General features: G+C 51.5%; 2 protein-coding genes across 3 annotated transcripts; both read left to right on the forward strand.

Moving 5' to 3' along the window:
- Positions 1–2,070: 2,070 nt before the first annotated feature.
- Positions 2,071–16,274, forward strand: KLHL36 (kelch like family member 36). 2 transcript variants are annotated; one of them, XM_023226804.1, is made up of 5 exons: positions 2,071–2,228; positions 4,468–4,544; positions 10,824–11,897; positions 13,732–13,889; positions 15,542–16,274. In XM_023226804.1, the coding sequence occupies exons 2-5, from the start codon at positions 4,482–4,484 to the stop codon at positions 16,095–16,097; spliced, it is 1,851 nt and encodes a 616-aa protein (XP_023082572.1). In that variant the 5' UTR covers positions 2,071–2,228; positions 4,468–4,481; the 3' UTR covers positions 16,098–16,274. The 2 variants fall into 2 exon arrangements, with proteins under 2 accessions (XP_023082572.1, XP_023082574.1); XM_023226806.3 differs by having other exon boundaries at positions 2,076–2,485.
- Positions 16,275–18,075: 1,801 nt separating this feature from the next.
- On the forward strand, positions 18,076–21,604 carry LOC111552560. The gene is made up of 2 exons (XM_031934445.1): positions 18,076–18,306; positions 19,950–21,604. The coding sequence occupies exons 1-2, from the start codon at positions 18,102–18,104 to the stop codon at positions 20,075–20,077; spliced, it is 333 nt and encodes a 110-aa protein (XP_031790305.1). The 5' UTR covers positions 18,076–18,101; the 3' UTR covers positions 20,078–21,604.
- The last annotated feature ends 1,914 nt before the right edge of the window (positions 21,605–23,518 follow it).

The following is a 23,518-nucleotide window of genomic DNA, read 5'->3' on the forward strand; positions in this document are numbered from 1 at the left end:
AAATATCTACAGCGAAATCTCTTGTTAGATAGATAACATAGATACCCATATATAGAGACGCATGTATCTATTTATCTATGTAAGAGTTATAGGCTCTTAAAATACAGCTAAATCTCTTGTTAGATAGATAAAGGGATATGATAGATACCCATATATACAGGGGCATGTATCTGTTTATCTACCTGTATCTATCTATCAAGAGAATCTTTAACTCTAGCTGTAAAAAAGAATATGTACAACTAATGGTGCTCCATGTATCGCCCCAACCCAGGACTCACCACGATAGGACCATCGCTGATTGACTTGTTTCCCTCTCTTCCTAAAAGCCCTGAAAGTTTCTTCTTTGTATCCCTTGCACCTACCACAGTGCCGGCCACACAGCAGGTGTTCCTGAAAAGTCTATTGGATGAATGAGAGGCAGTGCATGAATTCATGTCAGAACAGAGATCCACATGTCAGGGAACAGAGATAGAACAACATGAGGATTAGCTTTGTCTGTGGTGGGGACAGGTCCAGGAAGGGTCAAAGATGGGCAAGTAAGGCTTGGAAGGGTGAATGTGTACAGTCCCCAAAGAAAAGGGGAGAGAGAGAGATGGGGGACAGCAATCCAGTGAGAACATCATTTAAAGGTCCTTGGCTCACACCTGTAATCCCAGCACTTTGGGAGGCTGAGGCAGGCAGATCACCTGAGGTCAGGAGTTTGAGACCATCCTGGCCAACATGATGAACCCCATCTCTACTAAAAATACAAAAATTAGCCAGGCGTGTGGTGGGTGCCTGTAACCCCAGCTACTCGGGAGACTGAGGCAGGAGAATCACTTGAACCCAGAAGGTGGAGATTGCAGTGAGCTGAGATTGAGCCATTGCACTCCAGCCTGGGTGATAGAGAGACTCTGTCTCAAAAAATAAATAAATAAAATAAATAACTAAAAAATAAAGATCCTGTAAGTGGGCTGGGTGTGCTGGCTCACACATGTCATCCCAGCATTTTGGGAGACCGAGGCAGGAGGATCGCTTGCGCCTAGGGGTTCAAGACCAGCTCAGACCACAAACTGAAACCCTGTCTCTATAAAAATCAAAGGAAAAAAAATAGCCGGTTGTGGCAGCCGGCACCTGTGATCCCAGCTGCATGAGAGACTGAGGCAGGAGGATCACTTGAGCCTGGGAGGTGGAGGCTGTAGTGAGTACTACACAAAAGAAATCGCTGATCCTTCAGCAGCCATTTCCCACTCCAGCAACTCCCCGCCCCTGGCAACCACTCGTCTACTTTCTGTCTCTATGGATTGGCTTCTTGTGGATATTTCACATGCACGGAATCACGCAATGTGTGGTCTTTCGTGTAGGGCTTCTTTCTCTAAGTATTACATCTTCAAGGGTTATCTCGCTGTAGCATGAGCGAAGTGTGACGATAGATTGATCGATGAAGGTTACGTTCATTCATTCCACACGTATTTATTGAGCACCTACTGTGTGCCAGTCTGGGGGGTCCAGTCAGGAATAGAACTGACAGTAAACCCTGCCCTGGAGGGTTTCTGGTAGGAAGGAGAGACAATAAACCGAATAAACCAGTACATTATTTGGAATATTAGACGCTGATAAGAGCTCAAGTGAAGCGTGGGGTTGGAAGTTGGGGTGGAGAGAGGGGATGCGACTTTAAGCAGAGTGGTCAGCAAAGGCCTCCCCGCAGGGTGGCCGCAGGGACGCTCCAGCTCAGCCCGGAAGGAGGCGAGAGGCGCGGTGCCCGTCCCGGCGACTCCCTGCCAGCAAGGAGGTCCCAGCGCACGCGTCGGTGCCTCCAGGCCCGGGACCCTGCGTGTCCCGTCCCCGCCGTGGCCCTGCGTCCGTGACGGTGGGTGGCACCAGGGCGCATTTCGCGCGGCGGGGCTGCGGCCTGCCCTCGAAGGGACGGAGTCGGGCGTCGTGGTGGTGTAGACACCGGGGATCCCCGGGGCGCGGACAAGAGGGGCGTCCACCCCGCGAGCTCACCCCACGGCCCCCGCGCCCGGCCCTCGGCCGCAGGCCCCGCCCCGCGCCTCCCGGCCCCGCCTCCCCGCAGCCGCCGCCATTGGCCACGCGCGCCGCCTCCGCCCTCGGCCTCGCACTTCCTGGCGGAGCCATGGCTGCGCAGCGGGCCGGCCGGGGGGCTCCTGAACCCGGGCCCCGCAGCCCCGATCGCCCGGCCCCGCCGCCGGGGCTGTCCCCGCCGCGACCGTAGCGCGTCCTGCCAGGTGGGCCTACGCGCGCGCCCACCCTTCAGCCCCGGACCGCCGGGAAGCCGCGCCCGGCCGGGGCGGGGGGCGGGCGGAGATCGGAGGGGTCCCCGGCCCCCGCGAGCCGCGAGCCCCGAGCCCCCTGCGCGCCTTGGTGCCGGGGCGGGCGGGTGGGCGAGTGGGGCGCCGCGACTGGGGGAAGAGGCCAGGGGAGGGGCCGCCGCCCCCGCAGGTGACACAGGTGCGGCCTGTGCGTTCCGCCCCGCGCGTGGCAGGTGAGTGGCCCCGGCTCCGGGCCGTCCCGACTCCGCCTCCACCTCCGCCTCCTCGCCGCCGGCTGGAGCCTGCCTGGGCGGCCGTTGCGCTGAGTTCCGCCTGGGCTGCGGGGTCCGAGCGAACGACAGCGGCGTCCCCGGAGACCCCGCGGGCGAGCCGGTGTCAGCAGCGTCGGTTTCTCCGACGCTGAGGTCGGGAGGGAGCTTGGGAAGGAGGCTCCCTGGGAGCCCTCCCACGTCCAGACGGGGCCTGCGTTCCCATGTTTACTGGAAGACCTTTTCCAGTGACTTAGGATTGTCACTGTGTGTGTGGGTGGCCTTGACCCTTCACCTGCTTCCAAAAAGCGTCGGAGGCCGCTGACATCCAACACGCGTGGAAATCAGCCCCCACCCCCACGCACTTGCAGGAGACAGCAGGGAGCCTCCGGCCCCGGGAACTCTCTCTAGGTATCTTGGCCTAGAAAAGAAAGCGTTGAGCGTTAGAAGGCCTGGCTGAGCCCGGGCAGGCTGCCTGGGGCGGTGGAGCGAGAGGCACCTGCTGCTTGCTGCTCTGTGACCTTGGGCAACCCCCCACCTGGGGCACCCGAGCGCCAGGTCTCACTGTGGGAACGACGGTGGCACCTGTCTCAAAGGGTGAACGTGGAATGAAGTCGGGTCTGCGGTGGGCACTGCATGAAAGCTGGGTTTCTTCTCTTCCCTCTCTGGGCTCTTCAGCATCCTAGGGGTAGTCAGGAGGGCCGGGAATGGGAACAGCTTGTCGTTGTCACAAAGTTTCTAGTTTGTCAAGAGGAATCTCGTTGTCCCTTCTCTCCCTAGGAGAGTTGCACAGGACGGACTGTGCCCGAATTCATTCCTTCCATGGGAACACTGGAGTGCCCTCCCTGTGTCCCCAATTATCTAAGAACAGTGCTGACTTCTTGTCATGTTGTTCTTTATTAGTAAAGACTGTGTGTTCAATAGGTAACAAACTCTTCTCCTGAACTCAAATAGCAGGGGGAAGAAATCCTCTTTAAAACCTTAGTCTCAGTGTGTGACTTGTACTAATACTAGTTGGCAAAGTCCCTTCTCTGTGTTCCCCTCCATCCTTGAAGCACCTGCCCCCCCGCCCCCGCCCCCACCAAAGCCTAACTCTGCCCGCAGTGATCCCCCCTCCAAGAGCCAGGCAGTGGAGCCTAAGAGTTAAGAGCATGGACTTTTCCCTGACCTGGAATCCCAATTCTGCCAGTTCCCAGCTGTGTGACACCGGGCAGGTGATTTCACCTCACTGCTGTCAGCATCCTCCAGTCACAGTGCTGGCCTCATGGGGTTGCAATGGGGACTAAGTGAGTGAAGCCACAGAGAAGCACTTGGGGACAGTGTGTCTAGAATGTACTGTATACATGGTAGTCATCGCTGTACCACATCCTCACCTGGATCATATTTTTAAAGTGTGATACTCTCAAACCCCAGGCCTCATTCAGCAGCGTGTCGTGGTGATGGATCCAGGTTTTGAAGCTGGACAGACCCAGGTGTGATTCTCAGCCACTTACTAGCTTTGTGACCATGAGATCAATATCCTCATGTGTGAAATGGGATAAGCGATATCAGCCTGGCCAAGTGTAATCTTTGTGGGGGTTAAATGAGATGGCACATGTAAGTCCCTTAGCTTGGTTCTAGGGCTGTAGTCTGGGCTCCAAAATTATAACTTATCATTATAACCTCGGTGTAGCCAAAAGGGAAATATTTGTAGGAAGTGAACTAAATGACATGATGTCAGATTTTAGGTGATAGAGGAATGCAAGTTAAATGTTCTGTCCAATGCTAACAACCCGATGAGTTCTCAGCTCAGTGTAAAAGAGTTCTTTGTAGTGCACGGTCCTCCCTCCCTCCTTCCTCCGTGTGGCTGTTTTCACTGCCGTCCTTGGTATCTGCTAGCAGAGTCTGAAATTAATGAATGAGCTAGAGTTATGACTGCATGCTCAGAAATCCCGTTCTTCTCCTAGGGCTGAGATCTCTAATGATGGAGGGAAGCAGGCAGACGCGAGTGTCTCGGCCATACAAGATCAGCGAATCATCCAAGGTCTGTGAATGTTCACTCACCACCTGTGCAAATTGCCTAAGAACTGTGATCCTTTTTCTCATTCACTCATTTCTAATCACAGACTGATTTTTTTTGTCATGGGTGTTGTCAATCCCCTTAATGACAAGTAAAGGTGGAAATGGGCAAGGAGCGGAAATTGTCATAAAATCAGAGAGTGGGAAGTGTGAGGGATGTTAGAGACACTATGGCCAGACGTCTTCGTTTTCCAGTGTGACATCCCAGAGCTTTCTCTTTGTGACAACCTGACTCATTCATCAACCCAAGGAGGTGGATGGGACAGGAAGAAAACTGGGATTCCCATGCCCGCTTTGGGGCTCAAAAACTCCAAAGACAGGTCCATTTAGAACCCAGCCTTCTATCTTAGGGTGAGGGCAATACATTGTGTCCCAGACCCCAAGGGCCTGGAGTCCTCTTCCCTAGTCATGATTCCCTGGAACCCAAGAGCAAGTGAGGGTGAGTTCCCCAAAGTCAGGCTGCTGGGGGAGTTCTAATTAGAAATATGTAGCCTGTTCCCACCTGCCACATTAAAATCCAAGAGCCAGACCCGGCTGCTATACTTTCCACAAACTCCTGTCCCCACAGCTGCTATTGGTAAAGATGGGGGAAGCCACTGGTTCGAGGTTCCTGCTAACCTGTCTCCTCGTTACAGATATTCGTAATGCCCTCAGTTCTTTAGAGGTGTCACTTTTGGAGATTAAATCTTACGGTTACCTCAGATCATGGATTCTCAATGAGTATGATGTTGCCCTGAAGTGGGAGAAAATTGGTTCTTGGGAGGGTGGGAGGAATTTTACTCCTTTTGTGCATAAGACACAATTATACATACGGTACATGAGCAGACATACAGTGCATCTGTGATGTTAAAATTTTGCTGGGGAGGCTATGAGTGAAAAAAGTCTTAAAAGCCTTCTTGGGGGGCAATAATGAAAAAAGGTACAGAAACGCTTCTTTAGATGAAGGGAGCTGGGAGCAGCCTATAGAGTTGAGAAAAAGGGGGAAAAGAGATTCTACAGATTCTAAAAGAAAAACTGGCTGTCATTTTCAAGAGAGGTTGATTCTCCTGAGAAATTACCTCCTATGCTCACGTGAGTTCCCCAGAAAGGTTCCTGCCAAGCCCAGCTTTATCAAACGTGAAAACTCAGAGAGGTCTCGCCGCTTGCTCAAAAGGGCTTTGTTTGGGAGCTTGGCTTGGGAGACACTGCTGCTTTCTAAGTTTGACAGCACTGGAAATCTTTGTCCCTTAACGCCAGGACCCTGAGTTTGTTTTTCTCTGAACTGAACCTCTTAGGACCAGGGTTCTGGATTGTGTTTCTAACTCTTTTTTCTTCTTTTTCTTTTTCTTTTTTCTTTTTTCTTTTTTTTCTTTTTTTTTTTTTTTGAGATAGAGTCTCGCTCTGTTGCCCAGGCTGGAGTGCAGTGGTGTGATCTTAGCTAGCTACAACATCTGCCTCCCAGGTTCAAGCGATTCTGCTGCCTCAGCTTCCTGAGTAGCTGGGACTGCAGGTGCGTGCCACCACGCCCAGCTAATTTTTGTATTTTTAATAGAGATGGGGTTTCACCATGTTGGCCAGGATGGTCTTGATCTCTTGACCTCGTGACCTGCCTTCCTCGGCCTCCCAAAGTGCTGGGATTACAGGTGTGAGCCACCATGACTGGCCTGTTTCTAACTTTTTATTCTTAAAAAGTGTACCCATGAATTTCTAGACATTAAACACACCTATGTCACCAGCACCCAGATGGGCAAGAAACAATACTACCAAACCCTCCCTGTTGTTACACTCAAGATAGTCACTGTCCCAACCCCACCGCTGTGGTTTGGTCTGCTTTTGAACTTTATCGAAATGAGATCCAAGGTTGGGTACTCTCGTGTGTGGTTTCTTTTGCACGACATTGTGCCTGTGAGCCTCACCCGTGTTGCTGCTTTAGTTTATAGTGGTAGATTGTGCATTCCAGCATGTAGGCGTCTTCCCACTGTGTGACCACACTGTTTACCTGTCTGCCCTAAGACGTGTTGCTCAGCCAGGCACAGGGGCTCACACCTGGAATCCCAGCACCTTGGGAGGCTGAGGCAGGAGGATCTCATAAGCTCAGGAGTTTGAGACCAGCTTGGACAACATGGCTAAACCCCATCTCTACAAAAGATACAAAAATTAACCGGGCATGGTGGCATACACCGGTAGTCCCAGCTCTTCAGGAGGCTGAGGTGGGAGGCTCACTTGAGCCCAGGAGGTAGAGGTTGCAGTGAGCTAAGATCACGCCACTGTACTCCAACCTAAGTGACAGAGCAAGACCCTGTCTCAAAAAAAAAAAAGTGTTGTTCCATGTTAATGCTAAATTCTTTTTCCACATCTAATACCCTGTACCTGCTGCCTCCTCCCAGGTATAAGCCCCTGACAACCTGAGTTTCTCCCTCTGCTCAGCCTTGCATTTGATTAAGACACTAAAATAGGAGATAGAGAAATGAACAGGACTCATATCATCAGAGAATGCTGTAGGTTGGGGCTTCTAAGTTACCTGAAATGCGGAAACTCTGTTACCAGTGTCCCTTTAAAATTGGTACATTGGCCAGGCGCAGTGGCTCATGCCTGGAATCCTAGAACTTTGGGAGGCTGAGGTGGGTGGATCACTTGAGGTCAGGAGTTCGAGACCAACCTGGCCAACATGGTGAAACCCCATCTCTACTGAAATAAATAAATATATGTATGCTGGGAGCAGTGGCTCATGCCTGTAATCCCAGCACTTTGGGAGGCCGAGGCAGGCAGATCACCTGAGGTCAAAATGGCAAAACCCTGTCTCTACTAAAAATACAAAATTAGCCAGACATGGTGGTATATGCCAGTAGTCCTAGCTACTCAGGAGGCTGAGGCAGGAGAATCGCCTGAACCTGGGAGGCGGAGGTTGCAGTGAGCCGAGATCATACCATTGCACTCCAGCCTGGGCAACAAGAGTGAAACTCTGTCTAAAAAAAATTAAAAATTAGCCGGGTGTGGCACGTGCCTGTAATCCTAGCTACTTGGGAGGCTGAGGCAGGAGAATCGCTTGAACTCAGGAGGTGGAGGTTGCAGTGAGCTGAGATAGAGCCACTGCACTCCAGCCTGGGCAACAGAGGGAGTCTCTGTATCCCCCTTCAAAAAAAATAAAAATAAAAAAATAAGGGAAATCATGTGCCTTTGTTTTTGGAAAGTTGTCATCTATGCAGCTGTGCTAAAACACCAGCAGCAGATTGCCGCTGATTGTACCCGGGTACAGCATCACTCCAGCCCACTTAGAACAGAAACCCAGTTTTGGAAACAACACTGCTCTCGCCCCCTGCCCCAGCTCACTGGAGCTGGTGGCTCCCTGCCGCAGCCATTAACTGGGGCTTTCGCCAGTCCCACCCTCTGGGCTCTTTCCCTTTTTACACTGCAGTCTGGGGTTGTGTGTATCTCCATCTGAGCGTGGTAGGTCAGCACTCTCACCAGCATGGAGACAGCCAGGGGCCCCGGGTGGCAGATAGCCGCCTCATGCCCTCACTTGCGTCTCTCAGGCCACTAAGCCTGTACTATGACTTGATCACCAGCCACTGTAGTACTTTTTAATTTCCTTCCTTCAGCTCGCACCCAAGAGGGGCCTCCGTCAGTGTCTGTAGAGGCAAAGACCACTCCTGCATAATTAGAAGCTGAGACCTGGCACGCTGGCTTATACCTGTAATCCCAGCACATTGGGAGGCTGAGGCAGGAGGATTGTTTGAACTCAGGAGCTCAAGACCAGCCTGGGCAATGTAGTGAGATCCCATTTCTACAAAAAATAAAAGTAAAAAATAGCTGGACATGGCGGCACACACTTGTAGTCCCAGCTGCCAAGGAGGCTGAAGCAGAGGGATTGCTAGAGACTAGGAGTTGTTTTGTTTTGTTTTGTTTTGTTTTGTTTTGTTTTTGAGATAGTGTTTTGCTCTTGTTGCCCAGGCTGGAGTGCAATGGTTCATTGCAACCTCCGCCTCTGGAATTCAAGTGATTCTTCTGCCTCAGCCTCCCGAGTAACTGGGATGACAGGCGCCCGCCACCACACTCAGCTAATTCTGTATTTTTGGTAGAGACGGGGTTTCACCATGTTGGTCAGGCTAGTCTCGAACTCCTAACCTCAAGTGACCCGCCCACCCCGGCCTCCCAAAGTGCTGGGATTCCAGGCATGACCACCATGCCTGGCCAAGCCTAGGAGTTTCAGGCTGCAGTGATCTCTGATCTACTGTTGCATGCCAGCCTGGGCAACAGAGCAAGACCCTGTTTCTAAAAATGAGAAAGACTTTAAAAGCCCAGTATAGGCCAGCCTGGCTCTCTCTGCGAGTAACCAGGATAAATAGAGATCTCCATGCATGTGACCTATGAACCGAAAAGCCAGCCTGGAGTGGAAGAGCGTGTCAGCCTGGCCCTCTGAACTCGGAAGGAAATGCCAAGTCGTATCTGTGTGGCATCCTCCACAGGTTGTGGGAACGCGGCCTGCTCCTGTAACATGGACAGAGAAGTTGCTCTTTGAATTGACTGGATGTGGAAATAACCACAGGGAAATAAAGTGTCTCAATGACAACTGCATGCATGGCAACAAAAAGAAGATTCGAAAGGGAAGAAAAAAATAAAACCCACTGCTGTAGGACACATGCTAAGAAGTAACTTTTAAGAATTCAGAGCCTGGGCAGCTTAGGGAGACCCTGTCCCTCCAAATTATAAAAATTAGAAGGGCGTGGTAGCGTGTGCCTGTAGTCCTAGTTACTCAGGAGGCTAAGGTGGAAGAATCACTTGAGCCCAGGAGGTCAAGGGCAACATAGTGAGACCTCGTCTCTACAAAAAATTTTTTAAATTAGCCGGGCGTGGTGGCACACACCTATAGTCCCAGCTATCAAGAGGCTGAGGTAGGAGAATCACCTGAACCCAGGAGGTCCAGGGTGCAGTGAGCTGTGATCGTGCCACTGCACTCCAGCCTGGGCAACAGAGTGAGACCCATCTCAAAAAATAAATAAATAAATAAGTTGAACCACATAGCTGCTAATACCTAATAGCCCTCGGTCAGTTTTCCTCCTCCCACCACATTCCCCGTCTTCAGGCTTAGTGCCCAGCCAGTTCTTTACCTCAGTCGCCCTGGAATAGACCAGCTATCTATCTATGTGATAGTTTTCAGTTATCTGTTTCTCCCTATGTTTAATTAATTAATTAATTAATTAATTAATTTAGAGACAGGATTTCTTTTTGTTGCCCAGGCTGGAGTACAGTGGCGCAATCATGACTCACTGCAGCCTCAAGCTCCTGGGCTTGAACGATCCTTCCGCCTCAGCCTCCTGAGTAGCTGGGTCTACAGGTGAATGCCACCATGCCCAGCTAATGTTTAAATATTTTGTGAAGACAGGAATCTCGCTATGTTGCCCAGGTGAGTCTTGAACTTCCTGGCCTCAAGTGATTCTCCCATCTCAGCCTCACAAAGCATTGAGATCACAGGCAGGAGCCACCATGCCCGGCTTGAATTGTTGTCTTGTTTGGTTTTGGGTTTTTTTTTTTTGGTTTGTTTTTTGGTTTGTTTTGTTTGTTGTTTGTTTGTTTTGTTTTTTTGGTTTTTCGTTTTTGAGATGGAGTTCTTGCTCTGTCTCCCAGACTGGAGTGTAGTGGTGTGATCTCGGCTCACTGCAACCTCCACCTCCTGGGTTCAAGCAATTCTCCTGCTTTAGCTTCCTGAGTAGCCGGGATTACAGGCACACGCCACCATGCCTGGCTAAATCTTGTATTTTTAGTAGGAGAAGGTTTCACCATGTTGGCCAGGCTGGTCTCAAACCCTGAGCCGGGCGCGGTGGCTCACGCCTGTAATCCCAGCACTTTGGGAGGTCAAGGCAGGTGGATCACGAGGTCAGGAGATCGAGACCATCCTGGCTAACACAGTGAAACCCCGTCTCTACTAAAAATACAAAAAAATTAGCCGAGTGTGGTGGCGGGCGCCTGTAGTCCCAGCTACTCAAGAGGCTGAGGCAGGAGAATGGCGTGAACCCAGGAGGCAGAGTGAGCTTGCAGTGAACCAAGATTGCACTACTGCACTGCAGCCTGGGCGACAGAGCGAGACTCCGTCTCAAAAAAAAAAAAAGAAAGAAACACCTGTACTTCCTGCAATGCCCCCTGATGCAGCATTCTATTTCCTGTTTTCTTCAGTTTCATTTTGTTGAAAATACTGGTCAGGACCCACTGGGTTGGACCAGGGCTGAGCAGACTGCTGTGCCGTTTCTGATGTGTCTTCTCTGGCCAGGTATACCACTGGGCTGACCACTCAAGCACAGTGCTGCAGCGGCTGAACGAGCAGCGACTCCGCGGTCTCTTCTGCGACATTGTCCTGGTGGCCGATGAGCAGCGTGTGCCAGCCCACCGCAACCTGCTGGCCGTGTGCAGCGACTACTTCAACTCCATGTTCACCATTGGCATGCGGGAAGCTTTCCAGAAGGAGGTGGAGCTGATCGGCGCCTCCTACATCGGGCTCAAGGCGGTGGTGGACTTCCTGTACGGGGGGGAGCTGGTGCTGGATGGTGGCAACATTGACTATGTCCTGGAGACGGCCCACCTGCTGCAGATCTGGACGGTGGTAGACTTCTGCTGTGAGTACCTGGAGCAGGAGGTGAGCGAGGACAACTACCTGTACCTGCAGGAGCTGGCCTCCATCTACAGCCTCAAGCGGCTTGACGCCTTCATCGATGGCTTCATCCTGAACCACTTCGGCACGCTGTCCTTCACGCCCGACTTCCTGCAGAACGTCTCCATGCAGAAGCTGTGTGTCTACCTGAGCAGCAGTGAGGTGCAGCGGGAGTGTGAGCACGACCTCCTGCAGGCCGCCCTGCAGTGGCTGACTCAGCAGCCCGAGCGCGAGGCCCACGCCCGCCAGGTGCTGGAGAACATCCACTTCCCGCTCATCCCCAAGAACGACCTGCTGCACCGCGTCAAGCCAGCCGTGTGCTCGCTGCTGCCCAAGGAGGCCAACTGCGAGGGCTTCATCGAGGAGGCCGTGCGCTACCACAACAACCTGGCGGCCCAGCCCGTCATGCAGACCAAGCGCACGGCGCTGCGCACCAACCAGGAGCGCCTGCTGTTCGTGGGCGGGGAGGTCTCCGAGGGGTGTCTGGAGCTCAGTGACGACACCTGCTACCTGGACGCCAAGAGCGAGCAGTGGGTCAAAGAGACGCCACTGCCCGCCCGGCGGAGCCACCACTGTGTCGCGGTGCTGGGGGGCTTCATCTTTATCGCCGGCGGCAGCTTCTCACGGGACAACGGAGGGGACGCGGCCTCCAATCTTCTTTATAGGTATGACCCCCGCTGTAAACAGTGGATCAAGGTGAGATTAAAGCCGGATTATTTCTTTTCTCTTGAGGACTCTCTCGGTTTCCTTAACCTAGCCTTGACTTTCCTTACCTCTCTGGGGCCTTGACAGCCACTATCCTGCTTCTGAATGAGGTGTGACGATACAGTGGCGAGCAGCTTACCCTGGGTCTACACCCTGGACAGGGAGAGGGAGAGCTGACCGACCCCCTTCGAGGGGTCCGTCCTGGTTCAGAGCTGTGCTGCCTGGTGGGGCTTTCTGTGCAGATGGAAGGGTCTGTGTCTGTACTTCCCCATACGGTAGCCACAGCCACATCTGGCGACTGAGCACTTGAAATGTGGCCAGTGCGACTGAAGAAGCCAGTTCTCAATTTCATTTCACTTTAACTGATTGATGTGCAAGTGTGTGTGGCCACACGAGGCGTGGCTGCCCTCTTGGACAGTAGCATGGGTCTAGATGTCTGATCCATGGTTCAAGGTCCGCAGGTCCTGGAGTCTCTGTGGGGCTCCTCTGGAAGCATTTTGGGAGATAGTTTAAGGAGGCCACCAGGGCTCACACCTGGCCCTGGGCACGCATTGTGGCCTGATTCTGGGAAAGGCGTGGGCCTTGATGTCAGACCTGAGGTCTCATCCCAGCCTGGCTAAGTCATAGCTGGGAAATTTTAGTTTCTTGTCCTCTCCACATTTTGGATTCCCCTTCTGGGAATACATGCAGTAGCTCATGTTGATTGGCAAGCCCCTGGCATAGGGAAGGTGTCTCCTTTCTGCTGGGAGCGCTCTCCAGCCACCCGCTCCCCCGGGACAGTCCGTCTCAGCCTTTATTCTCACACCTCAGCGTCGCGCCCAACTCAGTGCTGTTCTTAGCTCAAAACGCAGTCAGAATGGAGTCCAGCTGACCTTTTGATTTTACTCTCAGAAATCAGAGATCGCCCTCCAAGGTCGAAGTCTCACCACTGGCCAGGGTCCCTGGCTTTGGACCCTCCTCCCCGAGGCCTGGCAGCAGCGGCGGCCTGAACCTCGCCTCCCGCGGGGACTTGTTCTTGCTCCCTGTGTGTTTGGCTTGGATTCATTTTTTTTAAAAAAGTTTCTACTTTTATTTATTTATTTTTTTTGAGACAGAGTTGTTCCGTTGCCCAGGCTGGAGTGCAGTGGCACAATCTCGGCTCATTGCAACCTCCGCCTCCCAGGTTCAAACAATTCTGGTGCCTCAACCTACCGAGTAGCTGGAATTACAGGTGCCCGCCACCACACCTGCCTAATTTTTATATTTTTAGTAGAGACAGGGTTTCACCCTGTTGGCCAGGCTGGTCTCGAACTCCGTGACCTCAGGTGATCCATCCACCTCGGCCTCCCAAAGTGCCGGGATTACAGGCGTAGCCACTGCACCCAGCCTCTTCTGTTTAACTTCCTGTCGAATGCCACATCCTGCTCTGTTAACACGGAGTGGCAGAGCAGCACTAACTTTACAAATCTGATGCCGGCAGGGGAAAGATGAATTTTTATTTCAGAAAGCCACTAGATCAGCAGTTCTGACCCCTGTGATCCACAGAGTTCCCGTCCACGAGGCTGACCACATGACCAGACAAGTGTGGGGGTTCAGAGCGTCTCCATCCCCCTTTTGGGGACTCAGAGCGTCTCCATCCCACTTTTGGGGATTTAGGGCGTCTTGGGGAAACCTCAGGGGCTCAGAGCTCCCGCCTGAAGAAGCCCCCTTTATTCAGGTGCAGTTCCCTTTCCCGGACATTCTCCGGGACTGTGTGTTCCGCAGACACATTTGGGAAACGCAGCGCCAGATGTTGATGCTGTCCCGGGTTCGGGGAAGGGAAGGTACAGGTATCTCACCTCCACAGGTGGCCTCCATGAACCAGCGCCGTGTGGATTTCTACCTTGCTTCCATCGAAGACATGCTGGTGGCCGTCGGCGGCCGGAATGAGAATGGAGCGCTCTCTTCGGTAGAGACATACAGTCCAAAGACCGACTCCTGGTCCTATGTGGCCGGCTTGCCAAGGTGATCTGGGGCTTGGTGGAAGGCTCTCCAAATGGGATGTTTTTATGGGACATAGTTCAGTTCACGTGCCTCACTTTCTGGGCATGTTGGCCTCCAATTCAAGGAACGAAATCTTCTGGCTTGTCAGGAAGAGTGGATACACCGTGAGGGGCAGAGGGCGTGGTGGGGCACAGTCCGGGCTCCAGTTTCAGACTTAGGGCAAGGGTCAGCTCTGCCGCCACAACGGACATCCCTCCGTGGCTGAGTCTGTGCGGTCGCTGAGTTTCAGAGGGTGAAGGCCTGACCTGAGGATCTCCCTGAGCTCGGGCAGGAGGAGCTCGAAGAGATGGGGGTATCTGTGCTAGATCTAAGCCTCAAGCACGGGTCTTCACCCCACTCAGCCTTTAGTTCCTCATCTGTAGAGGGAGACGATAATCGTACCCACCCCACAGCACTGTTGTGCAGAGCAGATGCGGTGCTGCTCGGAAAAGCTGCGCCCACATGCAGGGAGTGCCCCAGGGTGGCCGCCTCACCCTCCTCAGTCTCGCCTGCCTTCCGGTGTGCATGTATTGAGCATTTATTATCTCCATGGGATTAGTAGAAGGTGCACACCATTTTTTCCACCAGTTCCCTGTTGCCACACCCAGCAGTGCACTTTCCGAACCAGTCTTTGCTGTGGAATACATCCAGGTGCCCCTAAGAGTTAGAAGTGTGTGGGGTAAGCACTCATGTTTTTGTTTTTCTAAGACGGAGTCTCTCTCTGTCGCCCAGACTGGAGTGCAGTGGCACAATCTCGGCTCACTGCAACCTCCGCCTCCTGAGCTCAAGCAATTCTCCTGCCTCAGCCTCCTGAGTAGCTAGGACTGCAGGCGCCCGTCACCACGCCCAGCTAATTTTTGTATTTTTAGCAGAGACAGGATTTCGCCATGTTAGCCAGGCTGGTCTCGAACTCCTGTCTTCAAGTGATCCGCCCACCTTGGCCTCACAAAGCGCTGGGATTGCAGGTGTGAGCCACTGCACCTGGCCATGTTGATCCTTTCTTATTCACTAAAGGCCCTGGTTTACATCAGGGTTCCCACTTCCTGGCACAGTTCTGTGGATTTTGAGGAACACAAAGCAACATGAATCCACCATTACAGCCTCATGCAGAATCATTTCACTGCCCTAAACCCCCTCTGTGTACGCCCTGTCCACCCCTCTCCCTGCAGCCCCTGGCAGCCACTGATTTTGCTGTCTCTACAGTTTTAAGCAAAACTTTTCCCGAGTGCCAGCGCAGTTAGAATTGAACTATATGCCGCTATTCCTCTTTGATGTGTGATTCATTGGGTGCGTGTGTGCCTGCTGGCTTATTGTTCTAGTCATTTCCAGCCATTGTGAAAGGGGTGATGGTCCTGTGATTATTCCCATTTCCCAGATGTGGCAAGGGAGACTCAGAGAGAGTAGAGCTGGGTTCTGGCCCAGGCAGCCTGACTGCAAAGCTGTCCACTTCCCCGCCCCGCCCCGCCATGTCTTTGCTAATGATGTCTGCTGTCTATAGAGTGTTTGTGGGGTGCTCACTCCCTGTATTCTTAAATCCTCATGGCCCCCTAAGATGGCAGGCTGTTCCCTGGCGCGGGGAGGGTAAGCCTGGCACAGCCCTGAGCTCTCTCTGTCTCTGCCCGTCGACCCGGCAGATTCACGTACGGCCACGCGGGCACCATCTACAAAGACTTCGTGTACATCTCTGGGGGCCACGACTACCAGATCGGCCCCTACCGCAAGAACCTGCTGTGCTACGATCACCGGACAGACGTGTGGGAGGAGCGGCGGCCCATGACCACAGCGCGCGGCTGGCACAGCATGTGCAGCCTGGGCGACAGCATCTACTCCATTGGGGGCAGCGACGACAACATTGAGTCCATGGAGCGCTTCGACGTGCTGGGCGTGGAGGCCTACAGCCCGCAGTGCAACCAGTGGACCCGCGTGGCACCGCTGCTGCACGCCAACAGCGAGTCCGGCGTGGCGGTGTGGGAGGGCCGCATCTACATCCTGGGCGGCTACAGCTGGGAGAACACCGCCTTCTCCAAGACCGTGCAGGTGTACGACCGAGAGGCCGACAAGTGGAGCAGGGGCGTCGACCTGCCCAAGGCCATCGCTGGCGGGTCCGCCTGTGTCTGCGCCCTGGAGCCGAGGCCAGAGGACAAGAAGAAGAAAGGCAAAGGCAAGAGGCACCAGGACCGGGGCCAGTGACCCCTGCTGCGCCTCCTGGGAGCATCCTCACCATCCTATCCCAGGGCTCTGTAGACCAGCAGCAACTTCTTAGTATTCCGGAAACATTATGTACAACTTAGCAGCTTTTTTTACTTTTATGATTCTTGGTATTTCTATGATATCACAGTAACCAATTAAATACTCTCTGTAACTTTACATATCTTGCTCGAATAACTAACCCTGGGCCCAGGCAGCGAGCAGCCCCTTGTATCTTTGCAGGTCTTTGCCCCATGTTACAATTCCTCATGGGTCCTTGCTAACCGTCTCCCTGAGAGTAGCTGGCATGGGGGTTACACAGAAATTTCTCTAGTGAAGCTTGGGTCCTCGAAGGGATCTCTTAGATCACCTAGTCCAAGCCTCCCCAAACCTGGCTGAGCTTTTAAGAATACAGATTCCTGAGCCCCGCTCAGAATTATGGAATCCAAAACCACCAGGAACGGGGATGAGGTGGCGCCCAGAAACTGTATTTTAACTGGTTCTTGCAATTCTGGGCTTCAGCCACATCTGGGAATGACTGGCAAGGTGGAATGTGTTTGTTTTATAAAAGTGCACAGAGACCCTCACGAGGGTGAGTGAGTGAGTGACCAGGGGCCACGCAGCTGGCTGGACTGTCAGGTGAGACGTGGTGACTTCCTACTGGGGAGCTGTTCTCCGTATCAGGTGAACGTTGTTTCTGAATGATTCCATCTTTCCTCATTGGAAACCTTCTTGAATTCTAAAACGTTACAGGTAACCAAAAAAAAAAAAGGTGTGAAGCTCGTTATGAATATTTTTCTGTAATTTGTGCATTTTTTTCTTTTCTTTTTTTCTTTTCTGAACCCACTGTCTTTTATATTACTGATGTACTGAGCTCCCAAATCTGTTTATTTATCAGGAAAGAAAAAGCAAGTGCTATGGAATTTGCCATTGTTCTCTATGACTCTATCTTGAGGAGCTGTTGAAAGCTCCTGCTCGGAGGACAACGTGTGGATCCCTGAGAAGGCAGTGGAGGTCTCCCTGACTCCCACGCCAGGTCCTGCCCCAGTTTTCTGCTTCTAAGGAGTTTCGTGCTGCTGGGAAAATTCTCGAACAAGTCCGTGTGTTCCCTCATCCCCCCACCCGCTTTAGCCACAGGGTTAGATGGAATACCCTCCAGGCTCCTCCCGGGTGATAGGGCCATTCAGCCTCTGAGCTGTTCATACCCGGATGGCATCCCCTTCAAGATGCGGAGCTGGCCTGCACTGACTCCTGCAAACAGTTCCTAGAGCAGGTATCAGGGTCGCTTGCCCTTTAAGAGGGCTCCTAGCTGCCCGAGTGGATAAGAAATGCACAGAACTATGGGAGGATAGGACTGTGATGGGTTTTAAGCATGAGCCAAGGAAGGCATGAATGAGCTGTACCTCACCCAAGATCTGATGGCAGAGATCAGTAAACTTCACGATGTGCTTAATCTCAAACCCTAGTCTAACGCCAGTCTTCCTGCAGACAGTTCCTAGAGCAGGTCTCGGCGTCGTTTGCCCTTTAAGAGGGCTCTCGGCTGCTCGAGTGGGTGAGGATCAGTGTGTGAAGATTGATATTAGACTAGGAAAACAAATCTTAGTTAACTTTTATTTTCATTTCTCCTGCTGTTTTGCTGCACCTCCTTTCTCTTCCCTTCAGGGTTTACTGTGGTTCTCACTGGTCTGTTTCTGTAGCCTTCCAGGAGAGAGGAGAGCCTTTTGGGGACTGAAAGCTTCAAGTTCCTGCCCTCCGTGGTTGGTGAGGAAGGCAGTCTGCATATTTAGCTAACTAGTTATTTGCATGTGAAGTCCCCGGTGGCTTACAAACTGTTGAGAGGTTCTGCAAGGCATGCAAACAAACAGAGCAACAGGCTGGAAACTCTTCCTGGAGCTCTGCAGCATTCCGGTGTGTGAAAGGCTCTGAGAAGTCTCAACCCAGCATTTCCAAACTTCTTTGAGCCCAAAACTCTTTTGTCTCATACCTGGTCCCAGACCCCCACAAAACATGTTTTGCAGAACTTCTGCCAACTTCGGGATAGCTTACCCCCTTCCTATTCTGGGAAAGGTTTTATTGCTTGTAGACCCCTCAGAAGGCAGGGTATGGTGTACGTGGGCTGTTCTCCCCAGCTCGGCCTGGGTCATGGACAAACGGGCAGTTGTTTGGCCTGAATCTTGGGGCAAGTTGGGGAGAGCACATAGACTCTGTGAGTGATTTGGGGAGTGGGAGAGCTTTGACCTTGGGAAGAGGAGAGCCATTGGCTTTTAGCCTAAGCCACCTCTTTTACGTTTTGCTTCTGGAACTTGTCCCTGGAAATGTGTGAGCTTCTGGCCTCTATTCTGATTTTCTTGTGCCTCGTGAGTTACATACAACATCCTGCGCCTAATGTTTTGTGATGTCTCTCCCGATACTATTAAGGTGGTCTTGTAATTTACATGGCTTAAAATCTAGTGTTACTAAGGTTGGGAGCACTCCTTTGAAGGGAGGATAAACAAGTTTCATCGTGTGAGCCAATTTCTAATATTTGATGGTGGCTACACTGTGACAAGAAAGGTTTTTGAGCTTGTTTGTGGTCAATGGATGGGCACAAGAGTGCCCAGTGGCGGTACCTGGGCCAGGTTTTTGTTACTTGTCTTTTTAAGTTGAAAATTCACCCTTCTGTGCAGTCTAACTGAAAATGAAAGAGACCACGCCTGGGCAACATGGCCAAACCCCATCTCTACAAAAAAATTACAAAAGATTATCCAGGGATGGTGGGGCATGCAGTAGTCCCAGCTACGTGGGAGGCTGAGGTGGGAGAATCACCTGAGCCTGGCAGGTTGAGGCTGCAGTGAGCTGTGATCACACCACTGCACTCTTACCTGGGTAACAGAGTGAGACCCTGTCTCAAAAGAATGAAATGTTTTTTAACTCAAATGGGCAGAGTTTGGGCTGTACCTAAGCGGTGGCCATTTGAACCTCACAACAGTGGGGTTTTAAACTAGTGATAAAGGCACAGGTGCTTGCAGGCTGCTATTTTGAGATGGAAACGGCCACATGTGTCATCATGTTAAACTGTCAAGTGTTTCAAGCTGTTCTGCTTGAATTTTGAAGACACCTGGACCTTTTTTTTTTTTTTTTAATATTTCAAAATAATCATGGCAGGCTTCTATTGAGGTCTGAACTTTTCTCATTTCTAAAGAACTAGAGTTGTAACTTCATATTAGTTGTAAGTTTGGAGTTTGGTCGTCACCCAATTTGGAAAGCTGTTTGCTGAAGACATAACTGTATTAGAATAACAGAAGGGAGGGAGTAGAAAGCTGATGAGCCCTTGTTGCTTAGAGCAAACTTCCTGCTGTTTAAAATGCACAGAGATTATTTTATCAACTGACTGTACTTAGCACGCAATTGGTATTTTCATTGTTCTGCCATTTTATTGAGGCTATCAAGTGGGACTTCAGACCTTGCTCTGAGCAGAACCACGTGTGTATTTATACCTACGGGATATTCAGCTTTGAGATGGGCACCCAAATGCTGAGGGGAAGTGGGGTCCATCCTCTGAGGTCCAGGGTCCTACTTTGTGAGCTCAGGTGTGTGCACCTGTGGTTCAGTGTACCTCGACCCCTAAGCCAAGTGATCCTTCAGTGACTTGCAACAATGTGGGAAGTGAAGGGAGCCCTGCCATACCCCCATCCCCCACATCCCCTGTAGAGTCACCGACCTTCATCCCTCACCCTGGTCCTCCATGGTGCAGCAGCATCTCATGGGCCTTGGGGCTCTCAGAGCTCGTGGTTGGAACCCCGTCCACTTGTCCCAAACCGGGAGGGGCAGCTGCAGATAAGGTTTGGACCCCCTGGTGTCTCTGTGGATTCTGAGTGCCCCGGAGGGGAGGGGAGGGGGAAGGTGGCATCCTGGCCTCCAGGATAAATGCCTGGAATATAGGACAGTGCCACGGGCACTTGGAGACCCTGTCCTGCGCATCTGCCAAGCCTGGCAATTTTTAGAGTTTTTTGAAATGTTTTGATACTTTTTGATACAATTTGCTAATAACTGTTTTGTAGAATGTCTGACGGGGGTTTTCCACCTCATCCCCTTCCTCCGGCCCCTTGATTTGTGCTGGACAACAGATGGCCAGTGGTCAGCACCAGGACCTCGCCTCATGTGGCTTTGTCTTGGATCTTGCCCTTCTCCGTCACTGAGGCGGTGCAGCTGTAGAATTTCGTGAAGCTGCATGCAAAGTTGCACGCAGCCCATGGGTATGACTGTCTCAGGCCCCCAGCTGATTGGCCAAGAGGAAACCTTAACTCCCTTGAAAGGGTCTGCATTTCTTCCAGAGCTCCTACCTCAGTGGTGTGCACAGACTTGGAGAGACACCTGAGGGCCGGTCCACGTCTCACCTTTGCCATACGGGTCATTTCTTGATCAAATGTATTACTGGGGTCCTGGTTTACTCCCGTCCACCCTTTTAAAGTATTCTTAACATGAAATCCACAAAAGCAGAAACAATGAACCATTCTTGCACTTTACAGAATCATTGTCCTTAGCTTTAGAGGTTGTTAATTTCTTGTTGTTTTTAACATGAATAGAATGTGTGGTTCTGAAGGTGTGTGTGGGTCTCAAGAAATTGTCCTTTGGGGCCGGACGCGGTGGCTCACACCTGTAATCCCAGCACTTTGGGAGGCCGAGGGGGGCGGATCACCTGAGGCCAAGAGTTCGAGACTATCCTGAGCGACATGGTGAAACCCCGTCTCTCCTAAAATACAAACATTAGACAGTCGTGGTTGCCTGTAATCTCAGCTCTTCGGGAGGCTGAGGCAGGAGAATCACTTGAACCCAGGAGGCAGAGGTTGCACTGAGCTGAGATTGCGCCACTGCACTCCAGCCTGGGTGACAGAGTAAGACTCTGTCTCAAAAAAAGAAAAGAAATTGTCCTTTGGTTGCCTTAGTTACCAGAGTTGAATGAATGTACACATTTCGGTAGTTGGGGGGGGGTGGTGGGGCAGAGCGGATAACCCCTTCCTTGTCTGTTTCCTTTGAGAAAAGACACACCATCTTTTCACAGTTACTTAAAGCCATCTTTACAGATTGCTTGTAATGTAAGGAAAGAGTCCTGTCCTTTGGATTGATTGAGGTTAAGTCATCAACCACTAGCCCCCTTTCAAAATCAGCGAGATATCTGATGATTAAGTGATTCATTGGGTATGTTCTGGCTACTGATGTTACTGAAATCTGCAATCGTGTATGTTTTTTAATTTGTTGCTTTTGTATTTGTAATTTTATGACATTCGAAGTTTCTGTGTCTTAACTCCTTTTAATTAATTTTCTGCACGTTGCTTTTTTCTCTGTTTTTAATTCCATACAGAGTATTCAATTCTTGAAACACATTAAAATAATTTGCTTGCTAGGGTATGGTTTATTTTATAATTACATTCCTAGTCTTGTGTGGTTATTGTAATGATCTCTGGTCCTAGCTCTGCCCTTATGAAAAAGAACCTCTTGCATGTTGATCCTAAATATAATTTGGAAATTAACCAGACATCCTTTTAGTGTTGTGGGGTGGCTGGGACATTTCAATTCTGCTTTCATTGTGTTTCTAATTACTGTATTTTGCCAGGAATTTCATTCAGATCCTTGATTGCAGTGCTAAGTCCCCGTGACCTGAAATGAAACTGTTTTCTTAAATGTGTGTCAACTGGGGTAAATTTGATTAGAAAAGAAACACAGAAACCAAGGGAAACAGCTTATGACAAAAGGTGTGCTATCTTTATCAGAAAAAAATGCAATCACTATACTATAAGAACCAGCTCTGTTTTCCTTCGGGAGCTTCTCTGTCTTGCTGGGGTTTTGCAAGGCCACCAGCAGACAAGCCCAGGCACGGTTGTGCACCCTTTCCTTGTCCCTTCGGCAGGTCAGCATTGGGAGGGTGCAGGAGGGGTACCTACACAGCCATAACACCTGGTAAGGTGGTTAGAATTTGCCTCTGAGGCCGGGCGTGGTGGCTCAAGCCTGTAATCCCAGCACTTTGGGAGGCCGAGACAGGCGGATCACAAGGTCAGGAGATCGAGACCATCCTGGCTAACCTGGTGAAACCCCGTCTCTACTAAAAAATACAAAAAGCTAGCCGGGCGAGGTGGCGGGCGCCTGTAGTCCCAGCTACTCGGGAGGCTGAGGCAGGAGAATAGCGTAAACCCGGGAGGCGGAGCTTGCAGTGAGCTGAGATCCGGCCACTGTACTACAGCCTGGGCGTCAGAGCGAGACTCCATCTCAAAAAAAAAAAAAAAAAAGAATTTGCCTCTGAGCCAGTGAGCCCCAAACAGGACCCACTGCCAGGTGCTGACTTCCTCACCTGGATTCTTTCGCATCCGCTTCAGAAGCATCTCAGGTTAGGTTGATAGTCTCCCGATTTTCCAGGTGAAGAATCCTAAGCTCAGGTTAATTACCTTACCCCAACTGAACTGTCTTCCCCAACACCCCCCCCAGCCAGTCAGTCGTTGCCTTGGTTTGGGTTCTCTTCAATGCAGAACCTTAGACAAGGACTTGGACACAGGTAGGGTGGAGAGGTGGTCCCCGGAAGCCAGAATGCCACGAGGAAGGAGAGAAGGCCCACGAGAAGCTGCTTCATCGCGAAGTAACAAACCCCAAGCCACAGCTCCCAACAGTATTTATCGTTGCGGATGACTCTGCGGGTTGACTGGGCTTGGCTCAGAGGCTCTCCACTGAGGCTCCTGCACGGTCACATGGTCATGGACAGGTAGTGGCTCTTGAAGGCGTGAGTGAGAACACACAGCTCCTCCAGCATCTCCCTCTTCCTTTCTTCTCCCTCCCTCTCTCCCTGCCTTCTCACTTCCCCTTCTCTTCCCCACCCCCCAATCTCTTTCTCTCTCTTTTCCTCCTTGTTCACTTTGGTCTTGCTCTCTCTGGTCTCTTCACTTGACCTCACCTAGATTTCTTACATGGCAGCCAAAGGCTCCCAGAGCAAACGTGACAGGTGTAATGAGCAGAGGCCACGTGGCTTCTTCCAGCACCTCCTGGGAAGTCAGGGACTCAGGTTTGCTGCATTTCATCCCTTGAGGCCATCAGAAAAACTCCCCCAGGTTCAGGTTGCTGGCCCTGCGAGAGGTGTCAGCTGTGTCTCCTCCCTGAGCCTGGAACCCTGTCTGCAAACCACGGGAGGAGCTGGGTGCAATGGCTCGCACCTGTAATTCCAGCACTTGTGGAGATCTAGGTAGGTGGATCACTTGGGCCCAGGAGTTTGAGACCAGCCTGGGCAACACAGGCAGACCTCTGACTCTATTAAAAAAAAAAAAAAAAAAAAAAATTATTTTTTTGAGACAGTCTTGCTGTGTCACCCAGGCTGGAATACAGTGGCAGGATCTCAGTTCGCTACAACCTCTACCTCCTGGGTTCAAGCGATTTTCCTGTCTCAGCCTCCTGAGTAGCTGAGA

Source organism: Piliocolobus tephrosceles, chromosome 17, assembly GCF_002776525.5.
Source record: "Piliocolobus tephrosceles isolate RC106 chromosome 17, ASM277652v3, whole genome shotgun sequence".
In the NCBI taxonomy this organism is placed as follows: domain Eukaryota; kingdom Metazoa; phylum Chordata; class Mammalia; order Primates; family Cercopithecidae; genus Piliocolobus; species Piliocolobus tephrosceles.